Source organism: Symphodus melops (assembly GCF_947650265.1).
Source record: "Symphodus melops genome assembly, chromosome: 6".
Lineage (NCBI taxonomy): Eukaryota > Metazoa > Chordata > Actinopteri > Labriformes > Labridae > Symphodus > Symphodus melops.
This window is the reverse complement of record NC_136696.1, coordinates 26194232-26213243: the sequence shown is the minus strand read 5'-3', so window position 1 is coordinate 26213243 and position 19012 is coordinate 26194232. Positions and strand designations below refer to the sequence as shown.

The following is a 19012-nucleotide window of genomic DNA, read 5'->3' as shown; positions in this document are numbered from 1 at the left end:
ACCACCTGAACATTAATACAGTATGGAAACAAAACAATCTTTTCTACATTTTTTTATGACATGTTCTTTACAATTTGAAGAAGGTGATTGAAAACGTTTCAACATGAACTGAACTCATCAGCAGGAACATTTTTAACCAGTCAGAACTGTTCCAGTCACTTCCTGGATTCTCTATACTGGTTGCATGGCAACGGCTGGGCCAAGAAACGCGTAACCACCATTAATGGAGCTCAGCGTCAGTTCAGACAGGAAGACTGGTGTTATTCTTTCATTCATTCACCTCTTCATTCTTTCTTAAAACCACACCCAGCAGCTGATCATGGGCGTGTACCTTCCTGGAATTAACCAACCAGATTCTGCCACGAACTGTCTCTACCAATCAATGGCTTGCTGTCAACAGTTTAAAAACTCTCTCTCCTCCACAGTCATACTGTTGCTCATGCATACGCAGCAACCCTCCACCACCCCAGTCACCTCCATCCAGCTCAGCAGAGTCCAGGCCCAGGCTGAAGCCCTCTCCTCTTCTCAGCCTCCATCCTCTTCACCACCACCAGTGTCTAGACTCCACAGGGGGGGCATCCTATCCCGCGTCGGCCTCACTACCCCTCAGAGCTCATGAAGTCGTCATGACGGAGTCTAGCCCCCAAAAGACTTTGCACATTTCATTATAATTGTTGAACATTCATTGTTAATAAATAATTGTTCATTCTTAATTAAGTCTCTCCTGATTGAAATCTGTTTCTCAAGAGTTTTCCTCCTGAAAACACCAAAAACTGCTGATTCAGTTCAGACGACAAAAATGAAACCAGAAAACTTTTTTTTTCTTTTTTTGGAGAATCTGAAAATTGTAACGGGCATTGTATGGACCCAATAGCAGCATGACAGGAAACTGGCTTATATATTTACACACACTCAGGCTGGAAAACAGGAGAAGAGTAACCGGAAGAGGCTGAAGTAACTGTCGCGGTCGGGGACAGAAGGCTGAGGTAGTTACCGGGGTTGGACGGAGAAGGTGAGTCCGAGGCAAGCTGGGTCGGTACCGGGAGATCAGTCCAAAGGGGGAAACGCTGGAAAGACAGCCTGGCATTGAAAAAGTTTGGAGCAGCAGCTTACGCCTATAATCACTGATCAGCTGCAGCTGAGAGAGCAGGTGAGCTGGTGAGGAGTGTGTGGCTGACAGGGAGAGTGAGAGGTGCAAGAGCTGGGATCGAACCCCCAACCCTCCCGTCCACTTATTCATTCTGATCTTGCCACATCGGATTAAAATCAATTATCACAAATAAGAAGGTGCGTAAATTGATTATTTGCACATTTGAATTTGAAGAGATACTTTATATAATTGGTTATTTAAAAGTAGATTTGTAATGCTGTGTCAACACATTCGGGACCTCAGCTTGAACTTTCTCCGTGAGAGTTTTAAAACTAGATCATCATTATGTAAAATGTTTTTCAAAGTTCAGAAATGTGCAGTTTGGAAACGTAAGTTTCTGCTCTTATCGCAGAAAAACAACCACCCTAAAAGATGCCGGAGATAAGAAAGCCGAGACTTACTTTCATGTTTCCAATTTTGAGTGGGCCAAACAGGAAGGAAAAAGCAGCCTTTGATTTATATTCAAATGAGAAGTATACAGGGGAAATTGGATTTCTCTTTCATTTCCGAGAATGAATTTCCTGGTGGCAGATCGTATTGTGTCATCTCGTGGCGTTAATATCGAGCTCTGAGCGTCAGGAGCTTTTCTTCATTACAGAGACTCGCAGGAGCTTTCACACCTCCTCGCCACACAATACAATAACAATTTCCATTTCTGTTTCAGTGTTCAAACAATACCCCCATGGCCATTTAAGACGTTTTTTGCCCGTTTTAATTTACACATGAAAGGCGATAACATATCAAAGGAGTTCTGCTTTGAATATAAAAGAAAACTTGTTTCTGTCTTGTGTCCCTTATGTCAACCAAGCGCTCTAATTTTGTACCTCAAAGCGAGCCAGCCGCTGGAGCATCCTTTGGTAGGTGTAATTGAGTTCAGCGTGTCTATACAACGAGGAAAAATTTAACCATGTACACAAACACACTTATCAGACTGCAAAGGCTCATGGGAAAACAAAAAAAACAAAAACACCATGCACTGCTGAAGCCAGACAGGAGCCGCTAACTATCAACAGAATAAGTCCTTTCTGTGAAGAGATGGCTGCAGTTTGGTAGCTGGTGTAAACCCTGAAGGACGCAGCCGGCTTCTCTGACTTTCCCTCTGGATCAATAAAGTATCTATCTATCTATCTATCTATCTATCTATCTATCTATCTATCTATCTATCTATCTATCTATCTATCGGCCTTAAAAAGACACGTGACTTGGACTGGAGAGGAATCATGCAGGTAACTTCTTTTTGTTTTCCCTCGCATTTGTTCAACAAACATTCACACATTCAAGTTTAGAGATATTTCGGACGACGTTGGCGTAAATATGTTGTGTCATACGGTTTCGACATGTCAAGAGAAGATAAAGAGCTTCGTCACGTAACGACACCATCATCTGTAACTGTTGAACACGTGTGGTGAGCCTGTGTGAGCGGGAGCGGCCCGGGGTAAAATGTCTGAAAGCTACGGTGATCTCTTTAGTGCCAGCAGAGGAAGACATAAATACAATTACATGCTCAGATGAGATTAAGCTTTCTGATGCTCTCTGGTAGAAGCAAGGCAAATGAAAACAGCTTGTCCCCTTTAGTATTTTCAAAGGGCAATAAATCCTCAGAGATCCAGAGTGTGAGCAGCGACAGCTCTGCTGCTCAAGTGTCCTTGAAGTGTCCTTGAGTTTAACAACCAAGTTTCTTCAAAACTTCCTGAAACAGCTCGCTTTCAAGGACCCTAATAACCTGTGACTGTGTGTTAGGAAGCTCCAGGATGTGGAGGATGTTTTTTTATGATCTCTGGCACCACCTGCTGGACTCATTCGAGCTCAAACAGAAACGCAGGTGAACGGAAATCATGTTTAGTGTCTTTTCATTGTCACAATGTAAACTAAGCAGAAGCTTAATAAGAATCAGAATAGGTTTTATTGTCCAGTATATTTACATATAGGAGGACTTTGTATTGGTGCAAAGGAAAAAAAGACTAAAATAACAAGTACTTCATCTACTGCTTAACTTTATTTGACCTCTTGCAAATAATTTTGAACATATTATCTTGGGTTTTGAGGCTCCTGTCTTTTAGGTTTCAGCGTCCACTCAATTCAATAAAAGCTGAATTACATTTTAAGTGTTCACACATCTTTACCATACTGTGTCCTGTTGATGACACTAAAATGTTTGATTGTGTTTTGGGGATTGTCTGAAGAAACAGGGGCTTTTTCCCTCAAAGATGCGGTTGATAAATTTAGGTTATTTATCAATCATGACAAATCATTCACGCTGCCCGTTTTCTTTTACACATGTGATTTTATAAACTGACTCTGGAGCTAAGAACAGTCTTCTAAGATATATTTCCACGGTCTGCATCCAGTCACCTGATGCTGGACTTACAGCAGTTGCAGATGAAAACAAAAAAGAATTTGAGACCCTCGTCTACTCGGTCGCTTGTGTTAGAAATGTCCATGACCGTTCTCCAAAGACTTAAACCAGTTAAACAAAAACTAAACAAGAGATTGTTTTATTTTTGGGTGGAACGAACCTTTAATCCCAATAACATAAACAAGAGACACAACATGACCAACTGTTTCTAAGGTGAGTTATGAACCAACATAATGTGAATCTTTGGTATATGAGATGGCTGGCTGAAGCTTTAACAAGCCAACAAACTAAGTTGATGCTGAAGTTGCAGTTGTGTGATCTGAAGGTGTGGTGTGTCCACCTGATCATCAATCCTCTGCTACATACTGATGTGACGTGAAGCGTTGACTATTCTGCATGCAAACAGGTTTGACACAAACGTTAGAGCAGACCAATAAATTAAATCTTGTCATGACAAAAACAAGTTCAAGAGTTCATCGAGACCATCCCGTGTCTCAAAAGATGTTTAATGTTCTGCTGCAGTTTAACATAATATTCTTTCATCTTTTTCTAATCCTATGACAATAAACTGTACATTGTTCTCTCCTTGAGTCTCTTTTAAAAACACGATGTGAGAAAATTATTCAGAAAACTAAAAATCCAAGGCAGGTGGTGGTGTGTTGGGAGCTAGATTGAATATCAAGATCACAAATGTATAAAAAACATGACGTGAAGTGAAGTGTCCCAAAATTAATCCACTGCGAGTTCTATGGAGCAAATCCTCCCAAATCAGCAGGACGTGTGACATGCTTTTTGTTGCATCACACCTGCATGACAAAGTTTTGAGAATAGAGTTTTCTGTTCGTGCCTTTGCATCAGTAAAGATGGCCTGTATGTAAGAGATGAGTAATAATCTCCCAGCCATCTGCAGGAGGGCTTTATTTGATTTCAACCGAGAGTAGAAGCGAAATAGGAAACAGGTTGTTGCTGATTAAGAGCATGTGTGGGGATTGAAACAAGCCTAATGAAATACTAACACCTCTTAAAGATACAGACTTTTTTCTGCACAGTTCATGTCAATGCCTGTCGTCTCTGCAGCTGAATCAGACTCCAACAAAGCGAGTGACAGACAGACACAAAGAGACTTTTCTTCTGCAGGTGAAAAAAGGTGAAAAGGAAGCTGGAGCAGATCATAAACCAAGCATGCATGTTTCTGCCAGGGACAGCATGACATAAGACGTTATGTTGTGTCCAAAGGGTCGCTAAGATCGATGCTAAACGAAAGTTCCCCACCGCTTATTTAAGAGAAAGAATTAACGATTAGATGATCTGGAGACACGTTGTGGCACTTTCACATCTTAGCTCAACCCCTTCTATGAAAACTAAAGTGTCTTAAAAGCAACCCTCCAGTCTCTCCTGCACAGAGGACCTGATGCAGACTGATGTGAGAAGCAGCGGTGACGTCTTTACGGGGGCGGGGGGGCTACTTGGTGGTAGATTCCCCATCAGGCCTCATGCTGAAGGGCTCCAGGCGCTCGCTCTCAGGCAACATGTTGTTGAGTCGCTCCATCAGCGGCACCGTCTGGTCGATGCCCATCTGGATGCGTCTCAGGATCATCGACATCTCGTTGACTTTCTGGATCTGCTCGGCGTACTTGGCGTAGCGTTTCTGACGCTCCTGCATGATGCTGAACAACGTTTCCACAGACAGGTCCATCTGGAGAGAAGCATCCAGGGTGAGAAGACTTTGATGAATAATCGAAAAGTAAAGCTGAGGGGGGAAAACTTTATGTTTATTCTGACTCATTAAAAAAATTAAACAATATAAAAACAAAGAGATAAAGACAAGATATCAAAAATGCAAAGTTCATATGTTGTACTGTATTTTCAAAAAAGACAAGATAGTTAAAACATCTGCTTGTTTTTTTAGTACTAATGTGACCCCCGTTATTCTGAAAGCTACAGTCACCTCTTTGATCCTCTTGACCAGGGCGTTTTGGTCGAAGGCCACGGCCTCGGCACATTGGTGAAGGTGGTCCTGGTACCTCACACACAGCTGCATCACCTGAGCAGCATCCAGCCTCTCCAGACACACACTGCTGGGCGACGTCTGTCCACTCAGCACTCCTGCAGAGGAGACGAGTCGAGATAGAGTAACGCGTGACGAACGGGGTAACACTTGATGATTACTGTTAGGAGCTATTCACAGGATCCTCCTTCGATTGCAGTGCCAACAGCATGCAGCTATAAATAACGTCACAGCAGGGAATCTGAAAATGAACTGTTCATAAAGTTTTCAATTCATTCTCTCAAAGGTTTAGATGTCAACACTTGACCGTGTAGACTGAAACCCTGGTACCGAGAGATTCTCTGACTTCAGCTGTCAAATTCTGATGTTTAATCTGGCAGCTGTACAATCTGATCCAAAGTGTGTGCACTTTTCTTTTTGACTGAAACAGTGAGACACCTATTCCAAATTCTGCCCTGGATCAGTGTTGATGGTTTAAAACTTTAATAATATTTTCACATTAAACTATAGGATGACACTGTCAGCCTCCTGTTACCTTTTAAAAGTGGTTGAAATGTGGGAATTTCTTGAAGCTTTATGACATCGGGGTCGTTGTGGATATTTCTCATGGACTGCGTCCCCGGTGCCACGACGACGATATCATCCATCTTGGCCTTTTGCTTCGCTGGAGACGGCACCACTGTAATAAAGGATATGAATAAAGGATTATCTTATCTTAAAGACAACAGCTCTATTAAACACTTTACACTACGTGAACGTCAAATCATGACTGACCTCGAAGACTTCACATCGTAAAGATTACTTTAAGTTCATACTTAAAACTAGATCCAGTTTTATCTTCTTAAATCAGAATCATGCAGGGCTGTGCAGATTTACAGGCGTGTCACTTTAACAGAGAACTTTTAACATTGCAGTTCATTTTTTTCCTGAACTTTGTGGTTATGTTGGACATTAAATAAAGATCTTTCATTCAATAATGTTACATTAACTGAAGATATTGTGGCTGCACATAGATTTATCCAACACTGTCACATTAAAATTCAGCCCAGCTACAGCTGGAAAATACGACTGAAGATGTGAATGCAGCCACTCCTTCATCTTGCTTTGAAGAATAATTCCCTTAATCATAAATGTTTTGAAACAAGCAGCTTAATACCACAGACGTGTAATTTTATATTATGCATTCTTTACATTAGGGTCACTTTAAGTGCTAAATATGTTATTATTCCTCCTACAATTATCAGATAACAAGTTGCATTTCAAAGCAAGTGTTTTTTTAAATGATAGTGTGTGACAGCATGCAGCCTTACTCACCAGATGTGCTGTAATCGGAGTGTTTGTGCTCCGCGTCTCCACTCTGCTCGGCCCCCATGATGCTAAGCTAAGCGCTAGTGTGGCTAAATTAGCACGTTAGCTTTCGTCAACAACTACAGAAACTGCAGCCACATGATGTGACATTAAATAAAGACAATGACTAAAACAAGGTGTCACATGACTTCAAAAAACCGAGTCACAGAGACGTGTCCGAGAGGAGAGGAGAGGTGAATTGAAGATCAGTGCAGGTCCTGCGATTTCTGTCAGACGAGCTGCGTTGGCATGGCAACGATCAGCTCTCAGACAAACTTAGCGGAGGTGAAGTGATGTAAATAAGGTGATAAATGAGGTCATTTTAAAGCGTTAGTCTGTCAACATAAAAAAAATCCAGCACCAGAAATGAGTCAGTACTGCGACCTGAGTCAACACTTCCGTAAATAAAGATCACGGGGTTGTTTTTGTGACTGGTTAGCACTTTATCGCCCCCTACAGCTAGTGGAGTCAAACAACAACATGTACAAATACCTCTCACTATTTGCTTGATGTTTTAGGTTTTTTTAGGGAAATAATAATAATCAAAATATATAGAGCTTGAGATGTGCGTATACACATAAACATAGGGGCTTAAACAACAGCAAAGACTAAGGATGTGGGAGTTATAGCCTGGAAAGGGAAATGTAGTTTTACGCCCTCTTGTGGACAGAAATAATTCACAGCAATAAAAAAAGGGCACACAACATCTTCAACTTAGTAAAATATGTTATTAACAGAGTATAAAACAAGTCACAGTTCCACAAAACAAGTGAGTGGAAAAATATTAAAACAAGTGAGAAACACCAAGAATACAGACTTTTGAATTGTACTTATCGTCCTGGAGGATAAACAAATATAACATTAAAAAACATGAACAACTTCTGAGTGGTAACTGTGTTTCAGACTTCTTTTAAAGGTCTCGTTATTGAAGAAAAACTTGCGAAGATTTCTTATTGTATTTAGAACATAAAACGTAAAAAAGGAATGTATAAACCATCATTTTTAGAATCATTACCTGAACAACTGGTAAAATATTTAACATCAATATGGCCAATGAACAAAAGGACTTAATGTTACACAAGCCTGGACTTCTCCTTCTCTGCCTGCTTCCCATCCTCCTCTTCGACGAGAGGGTAAGGTCGCAGGTCAAGGGTCAGGATGCGGCTGAGCATGCATTCATCGAACTGTAAAATAAACAACAACAAAAGAGGAACCTTAGTGACAGCGCTGTCTTGACATAAAACGTAAATGTTTTGTCAAACTTGCGAAGGTCGGTTACATCTGAGTAGACTCCCAGTAAAGCGTCGGACTTTGAGAAGAACTCTTCCTTCAGGGAGATGACGATGATTTGCATGTTGTTCCTCGACTCCTCTCTGATGAAACTGGTCACCTGGACACACACACACACACACACACACACACAGCAGGTAAACAATGATGTAACCCACAAAGATAAGCTACAAACCAACTAAATCAAATCTTGATTACGTTGCTGCTGTTAAACGAGTTTGTGTACCCTGTGTGCATCTTGAGTCTCACCTTGCCGATGTTCGAGTTGTCCAGGGCTGCATCCACCTCATCCAAGACGAAGAAGGGCGCGGGGCGGAAACTGAGACAAAAACACACAAACACAGCGAACGGTCGTTTTTTACTAAAAACATAGGAAGCAGGGATGACGGTTATGAGTCGAGTGTCTTAAAAAATAAAGAAATAACGTTGATCTAAGACGTGCAGTTAAGAGTTTCCAAAATGAAAACACAGGAGATTATTTTTTAGAGGTTTTTTTATTTCATGCTGGACAGACGGCTGCAGATTCTTTTCTTTGATTCAGAGTTTTGTTTAAAAGATAAACGATTAATAATCAACCTGTCGGGTTAAATCCTTCCTACACATACCAACACTGATTTTGTTAAACAGGATACATTAAATCCAATCACTTCTGATACTTTGGTTGTTTATTGCTGTAAAATGCATTTGCACGTTCCAGTGTTACCTGTGGATGGCAAACAGCAGAGCCAAGGCAGCGATGGCCTTCTCTCCCCCCGACAGATTGTCCATGGACATGAAGCGTTTTCCTGGCGCCACACAGTTGTAGTTGATGCCGCCAAGGTACGGCTCGTCTGGATTCTCTGCACTCAGAATGGCCTGGAAGCACACAAAGCAGTCTGCATTCATTTCATTCACTGGATTATCTGTCTTTATTTCTAACAAAATCTCTGACGTTAGATTTACTATAACCCAAAGCATCTTTTGAGATTTTGTGAACAACAGGCCTATCGACAGCAGCGAATATTTTATATCCAAGCTTGTCAAGATTACTTTAACAAGATTTTACAAAGGTGACTTTGTGGAAGAAAAAATCGGGTCAAATGCAAATCAATGAAGAAATGTGGGTGTGTGTGTGTGCTGCTTCACCTGGGCGCTGTTGTTCCGGCATATTCTCTTGTAGATCTGATCGATGACGACAGAGACGTGTTCAAAGCACTGGCTGAAGAGTTGGAAGCGCTGGGCCTTCACTTGCTCAAACTCCTGGCTGCATTTTCGAGCTGTTCTGGTGCTGGCATCAAACTCTGAGCGACGAGAACAAAGTGGACGCAGCATTGAAGGTACTTCAGTTATCATGGAATACATTTGAACTACAGGTTCAAAAATCATTTCCAGTATGAACACCAGACCAGTGAAAATGATGTCAACCACTTAATTCACACGTTATTTCATAAAATAAACTGCTTAAAAAAATGGTGAATATGTTGCATCAATATGTAAACAAAGTGGTTTAGAACAGTAAAACTTTTACCTTCCGTCACTCCCACTAACTTGTCCTTCACCTCCCTCATCTTCTCCAGAGCCTTGAGGTTGGGTGCAGATGTGCGATGCAGCACTCTTTCGACAGTCGACACCAACTCCTTCAACTTCTCCAGGTAGGCTTCCATCTCCGCCTCAGTCTGCAGATCCTTCACACACACACACACACACACACACACACAGATAAACATGAATGTACAGCAACAAGAAAACTTGATGAGGCTTGATGTCTCACCCCGAGAGCGTGCTCCAGGACAGAGTAGTCGATGACTAGAAGGGCCTCTCTCTCGTAGATGTCCATGGTGGCTAAAGTGCTCTCAGACTCTGTGTCCAGCTGCAGAAAGGAGGATAAAACATCTATCTTTACTCACCATCCGTCGGGTTTCTCTGTCTTGATTGACCTATTGCACAGATGTCAACGGCTTTCCTTTTTTACATTCCCCTTTTTTTCCCAACAAAAGATGAAAGCACAAGCTTCACTTTTCTAAAGGACTTTAAATGGTGTTTTTTGAAAGATAGCACAAATGTTCCATCTTCAACACAGACCCTTGGCGTGCCTCTTTCTCACCTGCACCTCACTGATTTCATTCAGGCTCCCCGACAGCAGATTGATGGGCAGACCCTGGATCTTACAGGCCAGCAGTAAGTTGTGTCTGGCCAGGCGTTTCTGCTCCAAGGCCGACTCTGCAGACATCACCTCCCGCTGGAGCTTCACCAACTCTCTTTAAAGACAGAAATATTTCAGAAGGTTCATCTTGAATTCTAACATTGAGGACATAAATGATCGAGACATCAAGTGAATGAAGAACCCGGTTAAGACCAAATAACGATTACAACAACACACTTTCTGTAGCAGGAGCAATACAAGCAGTAAAGCTGTGTCCAGACAAAGGCGCTCCATCTGTCTGTGATGACAGGAAGTTGACTACAGATGTATGAAAATGGGCATATGATGCTGAAATATAGGAACAACATTGCAGATTTGTGAAAAGTGAATTAAAGTCTTTTAGGTCGATCAGGAAAATGAGTCTAATTTGCACGTTTTGTTTGCTTTTTTTTATTTGAGAACGACCATATTTAATGTAAAACAAAGGACCCCGAAAGAAGATGAAAGTCTCAATCGAGCTGAAGACTTTGCATCTTTACATTGCCTTTGAATGTTTTTTACTTTTGGTGTAAAGAAACCTTTGTATAGCAGCATTACGTAGCTGCATTCAAAGAGAGAGAGGGAGCTCAAATGGAGTCTTAGCAGTATTGTGAGTACTTGTTGATTTGTTGGAGGCTCTGGGTTTTCTGATCCAGCTCAGCTTTGACATCGGACACCTGACTCTTCTTGGAGAGCAGCTGGTTCTTCAGCTCCAGAAGCTTGTTCTGACCCTCGTCCACGGCCTCCAGCAGCCTCTCCTCATCCTGAGCAAGAACGGACAATCACTGAGAGGATTCCAGAGAATTAGCCCTGAGCAGACTTCAGACTTTTTCTGAAAAAGTAATATCCCAGCAGGTGATACAGGAGATGTATTTGCCATAACTGTTGGATACCTGCTTGTTATTTACCTGTCTGGAAGCTTTATAGCAATGAAATCTATCACAACACAAACTGAAAGTCTAACATCATTACGTTTCTTTGTTCAACCAAGATTCTTTTCTCCTTTGCCATGGTTTCCTCCAATTTGGCGAGCTTCTTCTTCTGCTGGTTGATTTGATCTTGTTCGTACTCCAGCTGTGCTTTCAGGCGAGTGCACTGAGTCTCAAACTCCAGTCTGGAAAGAGAGAATGAACGAGGCGTTATCTGATCAGAACCTACACAAGTCCCTGATGCCGATTAGCTTATCATCAACACAAGGGAACTAAAGCTTGTGTGCACTTTATCTTCAAACTGAAGCTAAAGTTTAGTTAGCTTAAGGTAAGGAGGGGTGCAGATGGCCTAGCGGGTTATAGCGGGCCCCATGTACAAAGGCTTCAGACTTCAAAGAGGGGGCAGCCCAGGTTCGAGTCTGGTTTGTGGCTCCTTTTCTGCGTTTCATCCCCGCTCTCTCTCTCCCTAATGTCCTACTCGACTGTCCGATCACACAAAGGCTTACAGCTCAAAAATAAATCTTTAAAAGAAAAATGCACAAAAAAAGGAAACTGGCCAACAATTAGGGCTGGGCGATATAGACCAAGACTCATACATTGATATTTCAAATATCAAATTCCTTGTATATGTAAATGTAGTGGTAATGTAATGTAGTTGGCAATAAAAAACGATTCTGATTTGGACTCTACACACAGTTTTGTGTTTTGGTATCCATTCATTGTTTGAGTTCGGCTCAGAGATAGATAGAGAGAGAGAGAGAGAGAGGGAGAGAGAAAAATAGGTAAACTGGCAGCTCTACAGAGGACGGGTATAATACAAATGTTAGTGCAACGTAAACTATATCCATATTAACAATATTGTCTTATCCGATGTCTTGTTCAAAAATATATCGATATATCTTAAAAACTCAATATGTCGCCCAGCCCTACCAACTATTTCATAAAACAAAAAAGGAAGGGATGCTGGTGGCCTAGTGGTGAGTGAGCGCACCCGAAGTACGGAGGCTACATGGCCTGGGTTTAAGTCCGACCTGTGGCTCCTTTCCTTCATGTCTCTGTCTCTAGACATAACGAAAGCTAATAAAAATGACAAGCGGTAGAGATGAGCATTAATGAAACATGGTTGAACACAGCTCAGTTGATGGTGTATATTTTTCTAAGACACTGGCATGTGTGTTTGTCGTACCGCTTCTTGTCCATCTCTGTCTGATGTTTCAGATGCTCCTGCTCGTACTCTCGGATGCTGTCCACGCCGATCTCAGCACAGAAGTCAGAAAACACCAAGTCCTCCATCTAAACACAGGACGAATCCACAATGCTGTTTAGTGTTTGTGAGCAGACATCAGAAGACGGTCAACAGACGATCTAGATCTTAACCTGACTGCTACCCAACAAAAACAAACACTTGTAAAGAAACACTCTTGTTTCGACCAGTTATTTATTGATGTTGTTTGTTTGGTGCATAAAATGTCTGCTTCAGTATCCCGGTGCCAGCAGTAATGTTTAACGATGTCTTGTTCTGTTGTCAAAGAATAATCAGAATAGTGTTGGGTTTATTTTCTTGTACTTGTGGATCCATTCATCGACTTCCTGTTCTAGCTCTGTGAGAGTTCATTATCCAGCTCTCTGAAACAGCCGTACCTGGTCGATCTGGTCTCTGATCATCTTCATCTGAGCATCCTTTGCCTCCACACTCTCCAGCTGCATCTGGATCTCAGAGTCCAGGTTCGCCAATTCGCTCTCCATACGAGAAATCTCCTGAAAGCAGAAAGTCCCGAAAAACGTTTAACCGTCACCCGTTAACGCTGGCAGCTGTTTATCAATGACAAACTGTCTCCTTGTACTTCTTAAATGTGTTCAAATCCAAAGGACAAATCTACAGGAGCTCGGACCGACACCTGCATGTCAAAGAGTCAATCGATTTGTGATGTCACAGTGTTGTCCATTTACCGCCTGGCATTTCAGGATGTTTTTCTTGCGAAGGTTTTCCAGCTCAGCTTTGGAGTACTTGAGGCGGGTCTGAACCCCCTGAGCCTGAGCAGTGATCTGTTTCAGGTCTGACTCCTTTCTCTTCAGCCTCATCAAATCCTGCCAGAGGAGCAAATCACAATAAATCTTAAATATACGTGTTTCTTGTTCATGAACAAAAAAAACAATAAATGTTCCTTCATTAAAAGACAAGCCATGTTATGCAAAAAAAAAAATGTGTCAACGCTGCAGGGATTTTATAAAATGAATTTCAGACTTGGTGAAAACTTTGAATCCCTGATTTTTAACTGTACGGTTTTCCTGTTCTGTGTTGACTAACGCGTAACTCTGCTGTCAGCTGATGTCTCCGTTCAATCAGCTGCTTCATCTCTTTCTCCTCCCAGCATCGAGCTTTGGACCGCAGGTCACTAGAGCCTCCAGAGATGATCCCAGACTTTGAAAACAGCGTCCCATCCAAAGATACCGTCTACAGAAAAACACAGATTTCCATTTCAAGATATTCCCTCCAGGCAGTGGTGATACTAGACAAGAGATAGAAATCCTTAAAAATAAATTCCCTCCAGCCAAGCTGGTCACAAGTACTGAGGCATGCACTGTTTTGTGCAGCCCACGTTTAAGTCTAAGTAAGTCAAATGTGAATGCTTCAGAAGTGAATGTGCAGCTAAGTAAATTCTCTTGACCCTTGGTTTACCTTCAAGCGTTCCCGCCCGTCGAAGGCTATGCTCTTTGCTTCTTTGATGGTCTCGCACACCAGAGCGTTGCCACAGACAAACTGGACCACCTTCTTTAACTGGGCTGCACCAGCAGACGTGCTAACCTGGATAACATCGACCAGCATCTTGGCCCCGGGCACCTCCCTCAGTCGCTCATTCAGCAGACTCACCTGTGCACACACTCGCTCATTTACATGTGTATGTGTGTGTATGTGTGTGTGTTTACATTTTGTCACACCATGCCAGATTGGACTTACCTCTAAGTAGTCAATGGGCAGGAAGGTCTCGGGCTCGTGCCGCTCCGCCTTGAGGAAGTGGATACACTCACGAGCCACCTTCTCTGTTGCCACAACAATGGCGTTCATGTGGCGTCCAAACACCTTGGTGATGGCCAGCTGGTACTTCTTATGGATGGGGCTGCACAGGTCAGACAGGCGGCCGAACTGCCACAGGGAAAATAAATAAGATTTACTAGATATACATAAAAACTTTTTTTTTCTTTTTGACAAAAAAACACCACCACCCAAACTAAACAAACAAAATACATAAAAACTTAACATAGTCTTTGAAAGTTAGAGCTGACATTGAGCAGCATAAAAAACCTGAGTGAGTGCTTTGACAAAAATAACAAACAACCACATAGTAAAGTGGTTTAAAACTCGCGCATGTTTACAGAAAGGTCTTTTGATTGGTAAGTACAGATTTTTTTTTTATCAGCGTCTAGGAAAACATTTTAGTGGCGTTTCAGAGTTTTTTATTGTTACATATCGACATAACTTTTCCTTTGAGAGACAAGAAAAAGGTTCACAGAATTAAAAGTAGAAATAAAATACACTGAAAACCAAACTCAACGCTGTTAGGGCCTTACTATATTTGGGGCCGCAGTAGCTCAGTCTGTCGGTTGGGAACCAGAGCACTGCCGAGGCGCCCCGGAGCAAGGCACCGGACCCCCATCGGTGCACCCCCGATTCTTTAAATACACTGTAGGTACCCTGCTCATGCCATGCTTCAGTGTTCCTGCTCCATAACAGTCTGTCTCTTACCACTGTATCAGGGTAGAGTCTGTGGAGGCGCTCGAGCAGCTCATTGCGCTGCACCTGGCGTCTGCTCTCCTGACTGTCCAGACGAGCGTTCCCCAGCTCCTCCAGCACCTGAGCCAGCTCCTGGTTCACCTCTACTTGCCGCCGGCTGCCCTTCTGCAGCTCCGCACTCAGACTTTCCTCCTGCTGACGGTACTCTTCAAGGGAAGACCTGAAACATAAAATCCCTCTATTGAGTATGCTGTCTCCCTCAGTGAAATCATTTTGAAGCACGCAACTATAGGAGCCAATCAGCTTTCAGAAGGGTGGTACAGGCTGGCATTACACTGGACATGACGGTACACTGATTCATAAGGTGTCTTATGACGTACTTGCAGGTCTTGGTGTACTCCTCTAGCACTTCTGTTCTGCGTGTAAAGTCTTCCAGCTGAGTCAGGTTGCTCTTAATAGCAGCCTAAAACAAAGGATTTTCAAGTTGAAGGGGGGGTTCATTTGAGCAGCTATAAATAATTGTTAATCCATGTATTTGATTCTGTCCTCGCTGTATAAAACATGCTACACAAATAAACCTTCCTCGCCTTGCTTCAACACGAGTTAATGTTTGTACCTGCACTTCCTTCTTTCTGCGCTGGTCGAAGGCCAATTTTTCATAATCTGCTCTGACCTCCCAGTGCAGCTTCTCGACCTGCTGGCTGAAAACAGCACCCTGCTTTCGAGCCAGCTCCTTCAGCTCTTTGTATCGTTCCAGCTGCAGCAGAAAATAAAACAAAAACAAGCAAACACACATCTAGTTGAAGTGAAGATGATTCTCTTTTGTTCCTGGTGACACGGCAACATGGTTTGTAAAGAACTATTAAAGAATATGAATAATATTAACACTATTTCAGTGGCATAACAAGTATAGATAAGCTTAAACAAATCTCAGTTACAGACAGATGAAGTGCTGTGGACACTCACACAAACTCCACCGGCTACGTTATAAAACTGGTTCTTTACAGCTTTGCTGTCAGACCCTCAAGCTGCTACTTTGTACATCATGCTAACAGGCTACGACTGAATGAAAAAGTAGGCGGCGTTGTCTGACACATCCTCACCTGATCCTCATCCAGGTCGATGTCTCTCCCCCGGGAAGCTCCCGTCTCCTGCGCCTGCTCCTCGTAGCTCCTCCAGGTCGTCTCCAGGTCAGCGATCTCCTGCCGTCCCTCTGCCATCTCCTGCTCTTTAATTGCCATCAGCTTCTGACTTTTCCTCAGGGCATCCTGGACATCCTGAGCCTTCTTCATGTGATGGGAGGTGTTCACCTTTGCTTTGATGTACTGGGATCGACACTGGGATTGGACATGCTCCTGGGTGCTAGGCGACAAGGCGAGAGGGAGAAAATTCTAGATAATGGACCTTGTGGGCAATTGCTGAAACTATAAATATATCAGCAAAATAGGCGAGTTGGATACGTTTTAACTGCCCCATTAGCCATACGTTTGTGTGTTCTATTCTATGAAATGTACAAATCTGTCTCACACTCTCAGCTTGTAAAAACCTGATACAAACACACACCGGAGCTCCTTCTCCATGTGCTGTTGCTCTCTGCTGAGGCGTCCATGTTCTTTCTTGCAAGTTTTGACCGTGTTTTCCGCCTTCACCAGTTTATTGTTTTTGACAGCTGCCGCCTGCTGTTTCTCCCTCAGGGCGTCGCTTAGGGCGCTGATGCCCTTCTCATTATGGTAGAGCTCAGCCAAGCTCAGCTGCAGGCGGTTGTGGTAGAGTTCATCCACGAGTGCCTGGTACTTTTGGGCCTGGAGAAGTGAGGAGGGAGGGAGTGTATCAGTAATTCAGGGCATGTCAACTTACTTTTGCTGCTATCTCCTACTCCTACACAGGGTTTTCACCAGGGACTAACAAGCCTGGAGCTCCTTGGTTTCTATATCCGACTGGGCCTCAGCATCAAGCATCATCGATTTTTTTTTTTAACTCAAGGTACTAAAAGGCAGCTGAGTTAATCAAATATGATAATCGTAGACTAGTTCATCTAGTGGGATAGAAATATTGTGTTCCTCTTTGTGTGTTTCTACCTCCATTTTTTCCTGGGAAACCTGTTTTCTCTCGATGGTGGCAGATTTCTTCTTATTGAAGTGAAACTGTGTGTCCTCTTTGGCTTTCAGCAGGGCCTCTTTCTTCTTATCATACTCTGCAGCATGTTCTCTCGACTGACTAATTGTCTCGAACATCTTGGTCCTCTCCTTTGGGTCCTTCAGTGCTAATGACTCCACTGTCCCCTAGAAAAGAGCAGAATGAGTAACACGTTTGTTTTTTAAAAAAAGGAACAATGCCATTTATCTTCACTGAGCTGTGTGACTTGATGGGTATATGTTTTCATGTTTTACACACAAAAATACAGTAACTATGAATCTGTACCAATAACACCAGGGCAGTGACATGCACATCATTTCTGTGACTTGTTGGTGATTGTGGTTACCTGGAACACCAGACAGTTTCGAGCTTTGGTCACAATGCCAATCTTGGCCAACTCCTCGATGTATTTGGAAAGGCTGATGTGTCTACCATTGATCCGATACTCAGAGGAGTCACCTAAAAACACGACACACAATGAACGGCAGTCATGACAGCAGCTGAGGAAACTTTGAGAACAAACAACAGTACTTGTTTATTACTTCAGACTGCTAAGACAATCTGAAAAATGTGTTGTCTCACTTTTTAAAATGTGGGTGGATAAATATGATCTGGATTAATCCTGCACAGGATTTGCAATCAACTTCATGAACCAAAAACAAATCCTTAAAATGTATTGCCTGCTATAAACAGGGCGAGGTTGTCGACATTTGAGCATTCACATGCAATACAACTCAAACGTGCATTTATTTCAATAAATAGGAAAATGTACTCAAGTAAACAAGCCATGCTTTCTCAGTCAGCATGTGTGCATTTATAATTTCTAAACTTTTGACATTTATCTGGACGTTGTCTGATGCAAAATATTATCGATCCTCTGATTAATCATGCAAGTTTAGTGGCGTAAGAAATGTCTTTTGGATGTATTTTGGATTGGGGGGGCAGGATGCAAACACAGGTATTGCATCATCCTACATTCTCACATAGGCCTTGTAAATTAATACACCTGTTATTTGATTACTACTATAGGACCTTGAAAAAACAATGACCCATTATAGACGAACATTGTGTATGTTAGAAACTATAAAAGGAAAACTGACTTTCTTTGGACTGTTTTGCAGTATATAGAGGTGCATAAACAGTCTGAACAGATGAAGAAATAAAAAACTAACCTTGAATGGTCCTGCTGAAGACGGTCTCCTGGTCTTCATCGTCGCAGTACCGCATCGCGACGCAGGCGGTGTCGGCAACCGGCTGCCCGATGTGGGCTCCGTGGACCAGGTCTCTGAGGTGCTTCACCCGGAGAGAGCCAGCCCGCTCCCCCATGACAAAGCTCAGGGCGTCCATCACGTTGGACTTGCCTGGATTAAGTAAAAAAAAAATACACGCACGCAGCACATGTTAGGAATTACCGACTAAAGTTAAAACATTTAGTTGTGGTACTTTTAAAAAAAAGTAATGCCTTGTTATCTGAAATAAATCTTAGGATAGTGGTGTGAATTAATAAACTTAATGTTTGTTGGTTTTGTAACTGCTTCTACAAATATAGGTACACAAAAACTTTGTATTAATGTGTTACATAAATATGCTAATAATGGCGTCATGAGCTAGCAGAATTAGCCCGCTGACGGTTAGTTAGCAAAATCATCCGTTAAACGTTTACTTACCGGAGCCGTTTGTGCCAATTATACAATTAAATCGCATAAAAGGACCGATGACTTGTTTTCCACGCCACGACTTGAAGTTTTCCACGTCAATTTCTTTGAGATACCCCATTTTTATTTTCACCCTTGCACAGATAATTTATGCTGCTTGAGTTCAGGTGATGTTTCAGAAAGAGGAAGGATAAACAAATGAGCGGGAAATTATTTAAAACAGTCTGGCTAAAATGCATATCTATAT

General features: G+C 42.4%; 2 protein-coding genes across 2 annotated transcripts; both read right to left on the bottom strand.

The window, feature by feature from the left end:
• Positions 1 to 3993: 3993 nt before the first annotated feature.
• borcs5 (BLOC-1 related complex subunit 5) lies at positions 3994 to 7482 on the bottom strand. Its single transcript, XM_079346980.1, has 4 exons — positions 6829 to 7482; positions 6050 to 6193; positions 5455 to 5612; positions 3994 to 5202 (listed from the first exon to the last, which is right to left on the bottom strand). The coding sequence occupies exons 1-4, from the start codon at positions 6884 to 6886 to the stop codon at positions 4969 to 4971; spliced, it is 594 nt and encodes a 197-aa protein (XP_079203106.1). The 5' UTR covers positions 6887 to 7482; the 3' UTR covers positions 3994 to 4968.
• Positions 7483 to 7569: 87 nt separating this feature from the next.
• Positions 7570 to 18977, bottom strand: smc1b (structural maintenance of chromosomes 1B). The gene is made up of 25 exons (XM_079346965.1): positions 18778 to 18977; positions 18283 to 18471; positions 17457 to 17569; positions 17053 to 17256; positions 16538 to 16776; positions 16078 to 16336; positions 15591 to 15731; positions 15355 to 15437; positions 14987 to 15194; positions 14201 to 14386; positions 13922 to 14113; positions 13550 to 13696; positions 13192 to 13329; positions 12883 to 12999; positions 12428 to 12534; positions 11285 to 11426; positions 10931 to 11076; positions 10235 to 10388; positions 9902 to 10000; positions 9659 to 9815; positions 9277 to 9431; positions 8855 to 9006; positions 8401 to 8470; positions 8141 to 8251; positions 7570 to 8045 (listed from the first exon to the last, which is right to left on the bottom strand). The coding sequence occupies exons 1-25, from the start codon at positions 18884 to 18886 to the stop codon at positions 7935 to 7937; spliced, it is 3729 nt and encodes a 1242-aa protein (XP_079203091.1). The 5' UTR covers positions 18887 to 18977; the 3' UTR covers positions 7570 to 7934.
• Positions 18978 to 19012: the final 35 nt, after the last annotated feature.

What these genes read in the sequence shown, in the direction of transcription:
- smc1b (XM_079346965.1), bottom strand. Translation starts at nt 18,886, where the DNA reads ATGGGGTATCTCAAAGAAATTGACGTGGAAAACTTCAAGTCGTGGCGT. An exon ending in GAAACTGTCTGGTGTTCCAG is followed by an intron (nt 17,257 to 17,456) that starts GTAACCACAATC and finishes GCTCTTTTCTAG; the next exon opens with GGGACAGTGGAGTCATTAGC. An exon ending in ACGGGCGGGAACGCTTGAAG is followed by an intron (nt 13,697 to 13,921) that starts GTAAACCAAGGG and finishes GTTTTTCTGTAG; the next exon opens with ACGGTATCTTTGGATGGGAC.
- borcs5 (XM_079346980.1), bottom strand. Translation starts at nt 6,886, where the DNA reads ATGGGGGCCGAGCAGAGTGGAGACGCGGAGCACAAACACTCCGATTAC. An exon ending in CTCCGATTACAGCACATCTG is followed by an intron (nt 6,194 to 6,828) that starts GTGAGTAAGGCT and finishes CCTTTATTACAG; the next exon opens with TGGTGCCGTCTCCAGCGAAG. An exon ending in ATTTCAACCACTTTTAAAAG is followed by an intron (nt 5,613 to 6,049) that starts GTAACAGGAGGC and finishes TCTCCTCTGCAG; the next exon opens with GAGTGCTGAGTGGACAGACG.